Source organism: Centropristis striata, chromosome 24, assembly GCF_030273125.1.
Source record: "Centropristis striata isolate RG_2023a ecotype Rhode Island chromosome 24, C.striata_1.0, whole genome shotgun sequence".
Classification (NCBI taxonomy): Eukaryota; Metazoa; Chordata; class Actinopteri; order Perciformes; family Serranidae; genus Centropristis; species Centropristis striata.
Genome location: NC_081540.1, coordinates 10,493,225 through 10,510,441, shown reverse-complemented (window position 1 = coordinate 10,510,441; position 17,217 = coordinate 10,493,225). Strand labels below are relative to the sequence as shown.

General features: G+C 38.7%; 1 protein-coding gene across 2 annotated transcripts in view; it reads left to right on the top strand.

Annotated features, from left to right (window-relative positions):
- The window catches only part of LOC131962945 (neural cell adhesion molecule 2-like), a 433,656-nt gene that overhangs the window by 399,082 nt on the left and 17,357 nt on the right, over positions 1-17,217 (top strand). Inside the window, exon 16 of one of the 2 annotated variants that reach the window (XM_059328060.1) lies at positions 10,094-10,298. In XM_059328060.1, coding sequence (XP_059184043.1) covers positions 10,094-10,298 — 205 coding nt within the window. Of the gene's footprint in view, positions 1-10,090; positions 10,299-17,217 lie in introns of both variants that reach the window. The other variant, XM_059328059.1, reaches the window with a different exon arrangement.

Below are 17,217 nucleotides of genomic sequence, written 5' to 3'. Positions count from 1 at the left end.
GTCTTGGTTTTTGGTCATAGCTTCCTTTGTTTTCACCATCGCCATCTTGGTTTTTTGGCCATCTCTATCTCCATTTTTGGCCATTGTTATCTCGTTTTTTAGCTATCACTGCCTTGATTATTGGCCATCGCCATCTTGGTTTTTGACCATCACTTTCTTGTTATTTGCCAATAGGTTTGCCAATTGGTTATTAGGCATGGCTATCTCAGTTTTTGGCCATCTTTATCTTGTTTTTTTGCCATAGCTATCTTGGTTTTTGGCCATTGACATCTCAGTTTGTTGCCATCACTATCTCAGTTTTTGACCATAGCTATCTTGTTTTTTGGCCAAAACTATCTTGGCTTTTAGGTAAGTTATCTCGTTAGTTAGTTAGTTAGTTTATCTCGTTCTCGTAGTTAGTTTTTGGCCATCACTGTCTCAGTTTTTGGCCATTGCTTTCTAAGATTTTGACCATCTCTATCTTGATTTTTGCCATAGCTATCTTGGTTTTTGTCCATCGCCATCTTGGTTATTGGTCATCGCTATCTCCGTTTTTGGCCATTACTATCTCAGTTCTTTGCAGAAGTGACCATATTAGAATAAGAGAGTGGAGCAAGAGTGCCTGCTAGTTACCTTGGTTAGCAGTGTGCATAAGTGAACAGACAAAAAAAACGATTTTACTCTTCCAAAGAAGTAAATTCCCTCTCTGGAGCAGCACGTTGGTATTTACCTCCTACGTGCAGCTTTGGCCCTGTAGGCAGTTTATCACTGTGACCTGTGGGTTATTACAGGAGGATGCTTTCCACTGCTACTGTTTTCTCTTGTATCAGTCTCAGAGAGCATTACCCTCACAAGGAAATTACCTCATTACTTCTCCTTACTACATGATCAATCAACTGTAGCACCTGCAGCCGTAGGTGACCACATGAACATTGTCCCACATCAGTAAATATAATTCTTCTCCTTGTTTTCCTCTTGTCTTAATGTTTCTAGCCGAACAGTGCCAGATGTTGGAAGGCACCTTGGCTGCAAGCTGGAAAACAGTTTGACTCATGGCCACACTCTTGTTTGGCTGTGTTTCATCCCTGTTTATTAAATTTGAAGTTAAGCCGCTTGTCATTCCTTAATTCCTTATGCAGAGATCTGAGCTGCTTCATGAAGGAAGGCAGCTTTTTTTCTGGCTCACAGTTTAATGTAACTGGGAAAAAAAACTAATACCAAAGGGCTTCAAAACAATATTGGAGCCTCTCCTTTAAATACTTTAAAATCCTTTTCTTTTACAATCTCTAAATCCATTCACAAAGTTATAACAGCACCAGGACCCAGACGAACAACTCTGGATTCTTCTACTTTAGAAAAATTATGCTCATTTTGTTCTTCTTGACTGATCCTTCACAAGAAGTATTTTCTGTACATATTCTTCCCACTGGTAATCGATCAGCTGCAGCCTGAAGACCTCAGTCCTACTGAGGAAGCAACACAATTTGTTTTTATTCTAAAGATGCGATCATGTTGGGCTCCAGTCGACCAAAGAAAATCTTATACCTACTCTTATATCAGCCAATATCAACCAACCAGAAGGTGTCAGACAGCATCGTATGAAACTAGATAACCCAAGGCATTTATTTGTACCAACCATGTTGTGATATTTTGTCTGGAAGGGAAGTTTAATATTGACTATGGCTTTCTGAGTTGAATTGACAATAAGGGTGTGTCTCTCAGCCATTTTCAGAACTGAAGTGCTTGCCCAGGGCCGGCTCTCGCCCATTTGGTGCCCTGGGCGAGATCCATTGGTGTTGAACAGCTCTGCTTGCTGTTTCATGGAGGGTGGAACTCCCGTTTTTGTTTGCCCATGGTGCCAACCAGGCTATATAATACAACTGTCTGTCTATATGATTATTAACTTCCAAGTCAATTCGCAAAAAAGCACAGCTGGAGACAGCTAACAAATTTAGAGACAAGAGAGACAATGAAAGTGCAAACCGCTCGAAAAATGAGCTTAACTTTTGTGTCTTCACACAAAACGGCATTTTTAAAAAAAATAGACATAATGTTATATTTATATGGGCATCGAAATTTTTTTTTTTTTTTTTTCTCCCTCAAGGGTGACTGGCGGCACCCCTCCAGCAGATGGCGCTCTAGGCTACCACCTGTGTAGCCTGTGCCTTGAGCTGGCCCTGTGCTTGCCATATAATAGCTGAAAAATGCAATTCTTTGAAAAATCTTTAAAAGTGTTTGATACCAAATCACACGTGGATTTTGTCTATGGTGTTCCTCAAGGTCTTACTGTCTTCATATGGTATTTTGGATGGATTTTTGACCATTTTTTCCAATCTTGAGTGGTCAACAATGGTCAAATTTAGCAACAAATCTGTGTACCATATGGTATCAACACAAAAAATTACTAATGAGACATAACTGAGGATGGAAATACCTCAATAAAAACGTAATTTATATATATTTCTTATGACTAGAAGCTTTCAGTTGATGTTCACCACTTCTATGTTCCATATACTGTTGACCTGCTAACTCCCTAGACATCTCCTGCCTCTTATATGCATTATTGACATTGATGTCAAAGAATATGAATAGAAATTGTCATAACACCATTTCCCTTCAACCCCAGATGACTGTTGATTAAATGTTGCAGTTCGCCTAGACATTGCAAATGGAACAATATAGAGGAATTTATATGATTGACATTTTTATATTGTTTTGACAGTATATGCTGTCATATCGCCGAGCCTTGCTGAAAGTAATAGCTGGTATGTCAATATTGATATAAACGGTTGAGGTACTCCTTCAGCCAGAGATTGTATTTTACTGTATTTCTTTTTTTTAAATGATATCCAAACTTGGAAGTAAGTGTAATAAAATGGCTAACAAGCGTGTAACGTATCAGTCCAACCTCAAACTGTCAAGCTGCCGCGAAGCACTTTAGAGAAGTACTCCTTATCGGATGAAAGTCTGATGTTTTTGGCTTTCAGTCTTTCAGGCTGAAGAGTTTTTTGTTGGCACCCCAAAAAGAATGACACTTTAATGAAATCTTTATCCGGGAACAACTTACCCTAAATACTGTCCTTCAAATAAAAAAGATTAATAGTAGTTTTCAATTTCTGAAGTATACGTACTGTATGTTGCAGTAGTTCTAAATATAATGCAAGAATTCTGCCTGAGATTATAATACATTCTCCATTATTTGAAGTGACGTGAATGTATGAAACAGACAAGGCCTTTATGTGCTGCAATAATGTAAACACCGATATGAAAGCTTTCGGGCACTGCAGCCTTGTGATGAAAACGAGAGAAGTGTGGCTTATAGACTGGATTAGTATTCTCTTTGTCTTGTGGAGTATGTGAGTGCTGGAGGGGAGCTGGAGAGGTGTTGTTTACCGCCTCTGAATCTGTGGCTTCAGCAGCCAAATTAACTCAGATAAACTTTCAGAAGGTGAGATACAAAACAGTAGCCTGTGGCGGTGAGAAAATATTGATCCAGCCTACAAGTTTCAAATCCCATCTCCCCGGATTCTGGAAAACGCAAAGTGTTTTAATTAGAGTTCCTTTTGCCACGAGGTTCTCTCGCTCCCTGGCTCTCTGTTTGTCTCCTTGTGCTTTGACTCGCTGCCAGTCTCCGTTGTGTGCAGTCTCAGCTCTAAGTCAAGAACAAAGTCACCGACATGAGAGTCATTTGGGTTGTGACACGCGGTGACAACTTCCAATGTGGAGCACGACTCTTTGGAAATGTGTTGTTTTGGCTCAGTACTCCAGCACACTGGATTTGAAATGAAACTGTGACTGTGAGCTTTAATTTGAGTAAAAGCAGCCTTACAGTTTTATAGTTTCATTCCAAGTCCAACATGCTGGATTAAGGCAACTAAAATGATAGAAAATGCTTGTGTGGCTCCGGCCAAATACTAATGGAGTCATTTGCATATTGGTAGGCTATAGTCTTAAAGGGCCAGTCCACTGATTTTACACTTCAGCATCAGCCTATACACTAATTAAATGTCTATTGTTAATAAATACCTCATTAATAAACTGGGTCAAAGACATTTTTGAAGCAGATACAGTGAATTTATAGACTCAACTGAGATGCATTATGGGATATGTAGGACCCCACAATTGGATCTAAATTCATACAAGGGGCTAAAAATAATGATATCTTGACCTCTCTCAACCTTTTTTTGTTTCTTGCAACTTTATGGAAGTGCATTACTAAAATGTATATATTGAGCCGGCTTAATAAGAAACCAATTGTTGTGGCTACTTTTCCTGAATTCTTTTTTAATTGGACCATAATACTGGTCCCTGTTTTGGTTTGTGGACTATAGTTTGATATTTTTGCCATCATCATAGTGGTTCTTGGCAGGGTTTTTGCCATATTGTTTTTTTGCAAACAGCACATGTGCAGAACAGATTGGGAGCCAGAAGAATGCTATGTTATTTGCTAACACAATAACTGATAACTAGCTAGCTTGGAAAGCGTAGCTAGTTAAAGAGCATGCATAATTCAAAATGAACACTCCTTAGGGCGCAATCGCACTCTGGTGCAGCTAAATCCTTGTTACGATTTGTTTGGTCATTCGTGAACGCTCCAATTGTATTCTGGTGCAGCCACAACAACTGGTTCAAGACCATTTGCAAGAGGTCTATTTCCAAACGAACCCGGTGCAGTTTGATTGCACTGTGAACGTAATCCGACCCAATTATGGGAACTTAACCAAATTGTGGGCACCTAATCAAATCGTGAGGTCCCATCATCATTTCATCATAAAGATGAAACTTGTGTCCTTCAGTTTCAATCTGTAGGCTACCACTGAGCTAAAGCTAATAATTCTAGTTGCAGAATTAGCAACATATTGCTCAAAATTATGTAATATTTAGCTTTGTGGTAGGAGCGCATCAAGGCTGGCCTTCTCCGATTATACAGGTTTCTGATAGCAGCACGTTGAAAATAATGGATCAACACATTATTGACGACCCAGAGTCAACAGGCATTCATTCTGATTTGTTTGGTAGGAACAACAGTATACAGCCAGTATAATCACTACTCTGGGTGCATTCGGTTCCATGTTGCTTTGTTTATTTCTGTGTTTACACCAATTTTCCAACCAATAAAAAATAAAACTGAGTATATTTCCAGGCCTCCGCCGTGTTCACCCTGATTCTGACTTGGGTTGTGAAAGCAACCCAACAATGAACACTACATTTTAAAGTGACCACAATGTTAAAGTTAACTTTGATGAAGTAAAAAGACAAAGCTTCAAAGATATAAGATGAACCACTAACTAATTTTGAGAATGTTTATTGATGTAATAAATCACATAAGAAGTAGGGTCATTTTCTCATAGACTTCTATACAAGAAAACTGCTGGTTATTAGAAAGAATGCAAGTTAAAGGCACTTCTGCATTGGCTTCCTTTTTCAGGAGGTTGCCACATGTGTAGACGTGATGTTACAACTTGTAAAGATTTTCGATGAATTCTGAGTTAATTTAATTTATATTGAATTTGTTGCACAAAACATCCTTAAATAGTGTTTATGGTTTTCTCCTTACCTAGATCTGAAACTTGAGAAATCCCTTGAAGTAAGTTCAACCTATGCACAAAACACTTTAAAAACTAAAGTAAGAGGAAAACTTGAGTCTATCTCAACCACAACCTTACCAAGTTTATGGTCTTAATTTATTTAAAAAATGCATCCCTAGAACAATGTTCTGCGACCAAATGCTTAACAATGAGCAATTGATTTTGCACTATATGTTTGACTGGCAGTTAATCCATGATTTGTCCGACCCTCTACAGTTGGATCACTCTACTTTCCACAGCAGTGCTTTTCCAGCCCATTTTGCAATAAATGATTGCTCTACAGTTTTATGCTACAGGATCTTTTCAGTCAGTAATAGACGGTTTGTGGTGTAATTCACTGAGCTTCAAGCGCCCTCACCACCTGCTGAACACTCTGGTAAAGTTCCAGGACAAAAAAGAGGATCAGATAGCAGTGAACCGTTTTAATGTTGCTGGATTCCCAAACGTGTGCAGGGTGATAGACAGGACCCACATCAGGATTCACACGCGCACAGCCTGAATTATGAAGTAATTTTCAAGTTAAGGACAACAGAAATACACATATATTGTAATATATAAATAACACTTTTCTGTTTTGCATTTGTTTTATTCTTTGTTTTTGTAAACATGCAAATTTATCTGATTCATGCAAAGTCACTCTTTTCCCCTTAAAGCTCAGCCACAGTGCCAGCAAACAGACAGCCTCTGTAGAATTTTACAACTGCAAGATTTTCCACAATAAAAGTCTCACATTTCCACTGTGTAACAGCTACATTTAGGTGCTATAAAAACACATCGCTCCATAATTCCTGAATTTGCCTTCACAACATCTCTGACGACAGACATATGGAAATTAAAGGATTGCAGCTATTTTATGGCATAAAAGAGGCCTTTTATATGTAAACTATTTCATTTTTCAGTAGAAAAACTTGATATTCACTATCTGTGCAGTCAGAGATGTATTCAACTCAAATGTATTGTACATGTCATTCCTCAAAATTATGGAGCATTTTTTCAGTATTCAGAAATATAGGTACTTTTACTTTGAAAAAGGTCTTAATTCATACAGCTCTTCTATATGTACGTAGTCAAAGATTTCCTGAACTAAAATTATATCATTGTTACAGCTATCTGGTTTTTATAGAAACCCAGGTTTAAGATTTGAAGTCAAGGTAGAAATTTGAGACTTTTACTTTGAAATATCTCCAAGAAGATAAAGTCAAAATGCTTGATGTTATGTCTGTGTGTAGACAGAAATGTCTTCACCTCACATGTTTCAGTCATTGTCAGACATTATTCATTTAATTTTGTTAATATAATCCATTTAATCTCATTTACATATATATATATAATATATATATATATATATATATATATATATATATTTGGATATAGCGTTTTAAGCATCTTATTTTGAAAACCGGAAGTGGTCAAATATGTATAATTCTTTCACCAAGTCGGTCACTGTCAGGGCCGTTTGAATTATACACTTAACATTATAAAAAATGTAAGGAGAAAAAAGCAGCACTGCCTTTTCCAGCTTCCATACTTTATTACTTTATTTTGTATATAGCTTTGTAAGCACCTTATTTTGAAAACCGGAAGTGGTCAAATATATATATATTTTAAGATATTCGGTGAAACATCCTTAAGTAAATCCCACAGTGAAAGAGAAATGAATCTAAGAGTGTCACTTACTTAAGCAAAAAGCCTCTGAGGCTTTGTGCTTTCAAACAATTTATAATTTGCCAAATTTTAATGAGGATTCAACTGGATACAATCCAGAATCAGATATCAAACCCCTTACCTGCTGCCTGCTCCACACTGTAAAAGCATGTCGTATTAACCAAAGATCACCCTTCTCTCAAACAGTAGGTTAAGGAATGTGAAGTAATGGATCTACATTCAGCCACACAGTAGGGGATATTTTTTTTAACCAGGAGGTGCCAGACTTCCCCACCAGGGTGTCTCTGGGTGCTTCCACCTTCATATTAATGTCTGATCCTCCTTTTTAACTCACAGGCTACTGAACACTCATAGAGAGCCTCCTTAAGTAGGCAAGTTCATTCACTCTCACTCCTCCATATCTGATTACTCCTGGCAAGGTCTGACCTCCAGCTGTCAACCCCGATCCTACAGTGGATGTTCAGTTTGCTCTACCCCAGGATCACTTAAGGGCACAACTCTATTCAGCTGTGCCCAGTGGGAGCCTCTCTTTGCTGCACTGCCTTCATTTTCTCATTACTTTCAATTGAAAGCAGGCCCCGCTTCTTGTTCCCGACTGAGCCAAAGAGCTCGATGTGTTTTCAAGTGCTGACCGCTCTGAGAGAAAAAGTATTTCAACTTTTCGCTGAAAATACTTTGCTTTGCTTCCCACGTGAATCTGTTTAGTGCTGTGAGCTCTGGAATAAGAGGCGCCCAGTGGACATAAAGCTGAAGCATCAGTATGGTAATGCTGACGCCTGCTACCTTGAGCAATGTGCTAGAATATAGCTGAAAAAAATGCACACTAACTTGTGCACCTGTGGAACCAGAGATGTGGACATTTGGCTCATGATGGAGAAGGAGGATGCAGGGCTCGAGGGCAAAGAGAAAAATATCTTTTTCTGCAGTTTCAGGCCTAGAAAATGCTCATACATTGTCAAAGGATTAAATATAGGAAGCTGGAAAGCTTCTGATATTACATATAAATCACCAAGTAAAGCCTTTTCACCTGTTTGGGAATACTGCAGACCTTCTTTTGCTCATTTATTCAAAACCTTTATTTCATTGAATGCATTTAAAAAGTCTGTAAGGGCTGAAATTGATTTGTTTTGGAGGAGATTTGGTGGATTCACGCTAATAATCGAGATCCTCCACTGAGGGTTGCGTGGAGTCCAGGCGATGTGGATTAGGACTTATCTACGTGTTGGAAACTTTCCAACTGGCTCCGGAGGAATTCACTGACCTTCGAAAGTAACCGCAGTAAAAGTTTTTTGGGGGTGAGTGAGCTCTTGTTTGGAAAATTTTCTAGTTTTCCGGTTGAACACTTACAGTACAACCTTCATGTATGAATGTAAGAGGAGCTTGGTGAAGAGGCTGACCTTCAGATGGGGGTCCTCTCAGCAGGCATCGTCCTTCTGGAGACAACGAATATCCACCTCTCTACACCCCGACCCTGTGTCTGGGGTTTATTTTGTATCTTTGTTGCTGTGATACAGTTGCACAGTAAGTCATACTGGCTTCAAAGGGCATCCACATGAGGATTGTTGTCATAACGCTGTGTTTTAGGGGAAACTTCAAAAATAAAATCGTGACAATTAAGAATATTCTGGATCAAAGCAGCAGAGGCTGAGATATTGTCCCATATCAATCACAGGTCATATGTTGAATTGTATCGAAAGTGCATTCTGAAGACTTTGTGATATTAGCAAACTTAGCAAAATTATATTAATAATAGTATATCAGAGGAATCAGTATGAAATCACATTGTGATGAAACCTGTAATTTACACCATTAGTATAGCCACCTTTAGAAGCATCAGGTTTGATAATTTTGCTTCGCTAGTGAAGTGACAACGAAGCTTAATGAACCATTTGCTTTGCTTTTTTTACCCCACTAGATGGCGGTCTTGACTTAAAAAAAAAAGGCTCTAGCAATGGTAATTGAGTGTGTTTTAAACCCAGCCATCGATACAATAGTCTAAGATCAATTTTCCGACTCAGACGTGTTGACTTCACGCTGACTCAAATTTATGTACACGAGCTGAGAGCAGACTGAGATCTGATCGTACACTCCGCTCACGTCCAAATTGATAAATGCCGAGCGTACGACCACTTTACGCTCACTTTCTGTCGTATGCTCGTTTGATAAATGAGGGCCATTGTGATGAAACCTGTAATTTACACCATTAGTATAGCCAGCCTTTAAAAGCATCAGGTTTGGCATTTTTGCTGTCGCTGGTGAAGTGACAATGAAGCTTCGTGAAACATTTGCTTTATTTTTTTACCCCACTAGATGGCGGCCTTGGCTTAAAAAAAAGGCTCTAGCAATGGTAATTGAGTGTGTTTTCATCCCTTGGTGGACAAAGAGCACCATCTAGTGGGCTCAGAAAATAAAGAAAATTGTTCGCGAAGCTTCGTTGTCACTTCACTAGCTTTCACCATCTTGGTTTTTTGGCTATGTTGTTGTTTTGGAGCCAGAAGTGACGATATTCAGATGAGAAGGTGAAGGTATCAGCTGGTGCAAAAATGGACATCCATCTGACCTCTGATGATGTCTTTTCATACAACCGAACACGAACCAAGACATTTTTTGTTGACCTAAGTGTTACAATGACTTCAATCAACTGAAAACACTGTAAAGGGGTCAAAGTTCTGAGCCAAAAACATGCAGTGCACTGTGGTTCTTCATTACAAGGCAGACACGTTCGATAGCGTACCCTGCTTTATCGTCTATTTTATTCTAAAGGGACACCCGACCCTGTGTCTGTATCCGAACCAAAATTGCTAACAGTGTTTTCCTCTTGTGTGTTGTGTGTCTGCGTGTGTGTTTCACTGCCTTAGCAGAATCCCTGTTCAGCGGCATGGGCCTGGGGACGGTGGTGGGCCTGGGCCTGGGAGCGCTGCTGCTGCTCCTCGTGCTGGTGGACGTCAGCTGCTTCTTCCTGCGTCACTGCGGCCTGCTGATGTGCATCACGCGCACCCTGTGCAGCAAGAAAACAGCCACCAGCGGCAAGGGCAAAGAGATAGAAGAGGGCAAGGCTGCCTACCTGTGAGTACTCCTGTTTTTTCTACTAACTATTGTTATTTTTAGGAACTTTAACTCCTTCTAGGAAAACTGTTGGGATGTATCAGTGTTTGTCAGTCACCAGGTCATTCATGCTTGCAGAGGGAGCATCTGCTGTGGGTGTATCTGGATGCTGTGGGTTATGTCGGGTCACTCTGGAAACTATTGTTTTTATATGATTTGTGCAATGAACGATGAACTGGAAGTCTATACATCAATAAATGGATCAAAAAATGCTATATAACTAGCTTTCGACTGAAAATACATTTAAATTTCTTAGAAATTGAGAATTACATTTAAAGCAGTTCCCGTTTTGTCAGTTTATCAAGGAATTTAACGTATTGCTTACTAAAAAAGTATCACAAATTGGTTTCACTTTTCAATATTTGTGCTGTCAGTTATTTTGCAAGCTTAAAGGGAGAATTTCCCAAGTTTCATATGGATGTCTGATTAGTTTTAATGGGTAATTGAAGCAATAAATTCTCAAGTGTGTGTTATATTGAGCCAGAAAGCTGAGTTCCCCTGTTTGTAAATCAGTGCCTGCAGTGCCTACATATACCAGAATGCATTGCATCAGGAGTTGCAGTAATTTTGCAGGTGGTAAAATAAAAATAAGGAGGCTCCAACGTCCAAATAAGCATGAACCAAGACGAAAAAAACTCTAATTTCCACTATTTTGCACGAATATGACTATGCAAAGGTACTCAGAAGGCTACATTATTAACAAAAAACTTTAAATTAATACTTTACATTGTTATACGTCATACATACAGTCATGGAAACAATTATTAGACCACCCTTGTTTTCTCCTTGCTTTCTTGTTCATTTTAATGCCTGGTACAACTAAAGGTGCATTTGTTTGGACAAATATAATGATAACAACAAAATATAGTTCATAAGAGCTGATATCTAGCCATTTTCCATGGTTTTCTTGATAATAAACAAAACCATAATCAAGAAAACCATGAAAAATGTCTAGATATCAGCTCTTAAATTAAACTTTTATGAGCTATTTTCGTTGTTATCATTATATTTGTCCAAACAAATGCACCTTTAGTTGTACCAGGCATTAAAATGAACAAGAAATTGAATAAAAACAATGGTCTAATAATTTTTTTCATGACCGTACATTGTCAAACAAGGAAATGAAAACAGAGGAAATAAAACCTTAGTACTGTATATTCAGTGTTAAGAAGAAAGAATAAATGGACCATTTCTAAATCACCCAAAGCATCGTTTTCTGCTCTATATTTATTGCTTCATTTGACTATATTTCCCATTAAAACTGATTGAACATCCACATAAAAGTTGGCAAATCTCTTTCCTCTCCTGAGATATTAAAAGCCTAGAATCCTCTTCAGCATACTGACTGTGAATGAGAGAAGGAGACTTATTTTTACCATTTGCTGTAGGTACACCTACAACAGCCGCCCAACCACCCTTTCAACCACAGTATGTCTTTGATTATGTCTTATTCACTAACATCAGTGCGTCTCACACATGTACGTGCAGTGAGTTCACCTCTGGAGTTCCTCGTTTGCATGCGTCGTGTGCACATTCATGACATGCATGTGTGAAATCTCTCCATGTGCTGACACACTTGTGTGTTTGTGTTTCTATTCATATGAATTATGCATGCAAAATAGTCTATAGGTGACCCACAGAAGTGTCATATCACTGCATGTATGTCCAAGATGAAGCAAAAACGTACGTCAGAAAGACAGCGTGCTATTTAATTTTTTTTTATTTATTTTTTTTATCGGTGAAATGACGTAACAAACAGGTGACATGAGAGACAAATACACTACACCATGTGGTCCACAAGTAGAGACGGTAGACATACAGCGCGAACAACAACAAAGAAAAACATGAATGATAAACGATTTGCACAGAGGCATCACAGGTGTATGTGTGCGTGTGTGTGTGTGTGTGTGTGTGTGCGTGTGTATGTAGATGAGGGGCAGATGCTACGACATATATATAAAAATATATAACATGGCTCATTTATATGTATCACACAATGAAAATAAATAGGCAAACAAAGCAAGAAGCGCTAACAAGAGAGAACAAATAAACAAGAATAAATAAAATAACTAATTAAATAAATTAAAAAATAATAATAATAATAACAATAATAACAAAAAAAGGAGGCTATAGTTAGTCACCAATATATGAGGCTATAGTTAGTCACCAATATATAAGGTGTATGTGTGCGTGTGTGTGTGTGTGTGTGTGTGTGTGTGTGTGTGTGTGTGCGTGTGTATGTAGATGAGGGGCAGATGCTACGACATATATATAAAAATATATAACATGGCTCATTTATATGTATCACACAATGAAAATAAATAGGCAAACAAAGCAAGAAGCGCTAACGAGAGAGAACAAATAAACAAGAATAAATAAAATAACTAATGAAATAAATTAAAAAATAATAATAATAATAACAATAATAACAAAAAAAGGAGGCTATAGTTAGTCACCAATATATGAGGCTATAGTTAGTCACCAATATATAAGGTGTATGTGTGCGTGTGTGTGTGTGTGTGTGTGTGTGTGTGTGTGCGTGTGCGCGTGTGTGTATGTAGATGAGGGGCAGATGCTACGACATATATAGAAAAATATATAACATGGCTCATTTATATGTATCACACAATGAAAATAAATAGGCAAACAAAGCAAGAAGCGCTAACGAGAGAGAACAAATAAACAAGAATAAATAAAATAACTAATTAAATAAATTAAAAAATAATAATAATAATAACAATAATGACAAAAAAGGAGGCTATAGTTAGTCACCAATATATTAAAATTAATTAATTAATATTTAACAAAAAAAGGAGGCTATAGTTAGTAACCAATATATAAAGTGTATGTGTGTGTGTGTGCGTGTGTGTGTGTGTGTGTGTGTGTGTGTGTGTGTGCGTGTGTGTATGTAGATGAGGGGCAGATGCACATAACATAACATGGCTCATTTATATGTATCACACAATGAAAATAAATAGGCAAACAAAGCAAGAAGCGCTAACGAGAGAGAACAAATAAACAAGAATAAATAAAATAACTAATTAAATACATTTAAAAATAAGATAAAATAATAATAATAACAATAATAACAAAAAAAATAGTAATATTAACCCAATATAAACCAACGCGTCATGACAGTGACAACCACAACAACAACATACGTCGCAGTGGGGGGGGCGAGGCCAGACCAGGGCGTCAGGGGGGGCAGGCCGCGTGCTATTTAAAGCCATGAAATTCAATTGATTTTCAGGTTTAGGCCCCAGTGTTATTTTATGCAGGGTACTCAGCAAACCAAGGTTTTGCGAGATAGCACCCACAAAGTCTGATTCATTGGCCTCAGCAGGGTGATTTTTGTGTTGAACTTGTCAGTGTGCCAGCCCAGAGTCTGGATGCAGAGAGTGCACAGGGGGGAAGAGAGGAAGAGGAGAAGAGGAGGAGGAGGGGGTTTGACTTTTGCTGAGTCACTAAGCTCACAGTGCTGGAGGGCTGAGTGACGGCCTGCCTGCCTCGACAGCATGCAGGATGTGCTTCAGCTTTATGTTGCTAACTGTAGCTGCAACTCACACAGGCATTTACAAGCTGCGTGAGGCTGCACCATGCTACTACAACTTCTTTATGGCTATATTAGAGTTGGTAATTTAGTACAGTCACGTCACAAATACCAAGCAGAGACACAGACGTACAGTACGCTAGTGACCTTCACATAAATTGCAGCAGAATGGTGCAAAATGGTCGTGACAGGCGAAGTATAGCTCTATATTTCTTTGACAATCTGGGTGTTATTATCACAGTTTTGTCCATAATTCATTCTGTTTATGATTTTTCTTCTGTTGCTATGATACAGTTACACAGTTACTCATGCTGGCTTCAAAAGGCATCCAAATGAGGATTGTTGTCATAGTGCTGTGTTTAGGGCAGCTATTCTCAACCTTGGGGTCGGGACCCCAATTTGGGTCGCGAGATGATTTCTGGGGGTCGCCAAATCATTTTGGAAGTCAGCTCTGTCTCCACTGTGTTAAAGTGTTCATGTGTTATCGCTGTTAGGTTTTTTGCTCCCTTTTATTTCAGCCACAAGCTGAGTGGGTCCTTTCAGTCCATTTTCACTTACCTGTTGTGCTATTTGGTACTCGCCTTTTGGTAAGTGATGGGTGGGAAAATAAAACTCAAGATCACAAATCTATGAAAACTCAACAGCAATGTCTCTTCTGACCTGGTTACTTAAGATATTGCACAGACTTGAGTGCCATCTAGTTCCCTCTATGGCAATTCACATCAAAACAATTGATAAATAGCACTATAGGTGAGTGGAAAAATCTGTATTTTTGGTAATGTAGTGCAGCTATTCTCAACCTTGGGGTCGGGACCCCAATTGGGGTCGCGAGATGATTTCTGGGGGTCGCCAAATCATTTTGGAAGTCAGCTCTGTCTCCACTGTGTTAAAGTGTTCATGTGTTGATGTGTTTTAGTCTGTTTCGTCATTTCATGTCTTTTTTGGTCATTTTGTGTGGGGTTTTTTGTCATTTTGTGTGTTTTTTTGTCATTTTGTGTCTTTTTTGGTCATTTTGTGGTCAATTTGTGTATTTTTTGTGGTCAATTTGTGTATTTTTTGGTCATTTTGTGTCCTTTTTTTAGTCATTTTGTGTCTTTTTTGGTCATTTTGTGTCTTTTTTGGTCACTTTGTGTCTTTTTTTTTGGTCATTTTGTGTCTTTTCTGGTCATTTTCTGGCTTTTTTCGGTCATTTTATGATTTTTTTGATCATTTTGTGGTCAATTTGTGTCTTTTTTGGTCATTTTGGTTCCGTTTTTTGGTCATTTTGTTTCTTTTTTGAGTGATCTGAACTGTGCATGATTCTGTTCAGTGAACGGGGGTCGCGGGCAACATGCATGTTAAATTGGGGGTCGCGACTCATAAAAGTTAAGAACTAGTTTAGGGGATACTTCAGAAATGTAAAATTGCTCCAATTAAGAATATTCTGAATTAAACCAGCAGAGGCTGAGATATTGTCCCATATCAATCACAGGTCAAAAAATTGAATCGTATCAAAAGTGCATTTTTGCAGACTTTGTGATATTAGCAAATATTGTATTGTCCGAGGAATCTGTATGAAATCACATTGTGATGAAACCTGTAATTTACACCATTAGTATAGTAACCTTTAAAAGCTTCATTGTTGGCATTTTGTGCTGTCGCTACATCTTTGACGTGTTGTAGCTGTGTGTGCATTCACAATTTTTCAAGTGCAATTACTATATTTGACTATATATGCCGAAATGTATCCAAATGACCAAATCTGACTGTGAACACTTGTGTCTTAGTGTGCTTTGTAACACTGTAGCATCTCTCTGCATCTCCAGATAAATTGGTTTCATAACTGAAAGGAATGATAGCCATAACTGCAAAAACAGGACGCCGGTTGTATAAAAATTGAATTTTTCTTTGAGCTCGTGTGGAGGGAGTGAAATAATGCGGTTGCCGTCTACACATCGATAGCCCCTAAGCTGAAGTGAGTATAATGAGAAGACGCTTGAGATAATATAAAGCTCAGACACTCCTACTGAGTTTGCAAGATGTCAATAGTGCAAGTCTGAAGGTGCTGAGTGGTAATAAGTTGTAGAGACCGGTGAACGCTGCGCGGCAATATCAATGATATCGATAAGAGTGTACACAGTGATAAATAGCATGAGGTGAACTTTAAATTAGGAGGGGGATAAGTGGCACAGGCTGTTTGTGTGTGTGGGCTGGGAATGTGGAGGTGACAGGTGGCGCGGCTCGGGCATCTTTTGAAGACGCAGGTTTTCGAGGTTGATAGGGTCGAAGGCGGGTCTTCGCCACCTCGATGTGGTCCTGGGGCTTAGCGGGGAGCGGCAGCTCGCCAAGTGCCCTCCCAGCAGTGTGGCTTTAACTTTGAGGCAGAGCTGGACCAGCGGAGCAGCAGATGATGGAGGATGTGAGGATGTCTTTCTATTATGAATCTGTCGAAATGCGCCAAGATCAGTCGGGACACGCTGGGCTTTGTAATTGCCTCAGGAAAAGTCAAAAGGTGTTCGCAGTGGCCCCATTGACTTCAAAAGTCAATCCTCGCTTCCAGTTCTTGAGTGTCAAGTGCTGTGAAGTCAGTGAGCTCAGTGGAAAGAAGGAAAAGACGTGTGCATTGTGATTGTGGGCAGATTAGCAGAGCTGGGGAGTTATATCTGACTCCATGTCTGCTGTTTAATAACCATTTAGGGCAGGGGTCTCAAACTCAAATTACCTGGGGGCCAATGGAGGCAGTACAAAAATGACCAAAATGACCAAAAAAGACACAAAATTACTAAAAAAAAACCCACAAAATTACCAAAAAAGACACAGAATTACCAGAAAAGACACATGATTAAAAAAGACACAAAATTATTTAAAAAAAAAGACAAAATTATTTAAAAAAAAGACAATTATTTTTAAAAAGACACAAATTTACCAAAATAAGACACAAAATGACCAAAAAAAGTAATTAAATGGACCTTCCACACACCACACGGTAAAGTGCCATTCATATAAAACTCACATTAAACTTTCATATCAAGGTAGGGGCCACAAAATATCATCACGAGGGCCGCAATTGGCCCGCGGGCCGCAAGTTTGAGACCCATGATTTAGGGTGAATGACTTGCTATTTTTGGCTGTGAAGGACGATCGAAATTACACATTGAAGCAATTAAAAGGAAGAGAATTCAACATTTCTTTGGAAGCATCACGGTCTATAATTTTGGTTCTAAACCTTTTTCAGCATTGTCTTGAGGCTTCTGTCTTCTCATTCACTGCTGCTGATAGTCACAGTGGCAAATCCACTCCCATCCTGTCAGTCATTGATCCAGGAATAGATTAGCGCCCCAATCTGGTCCT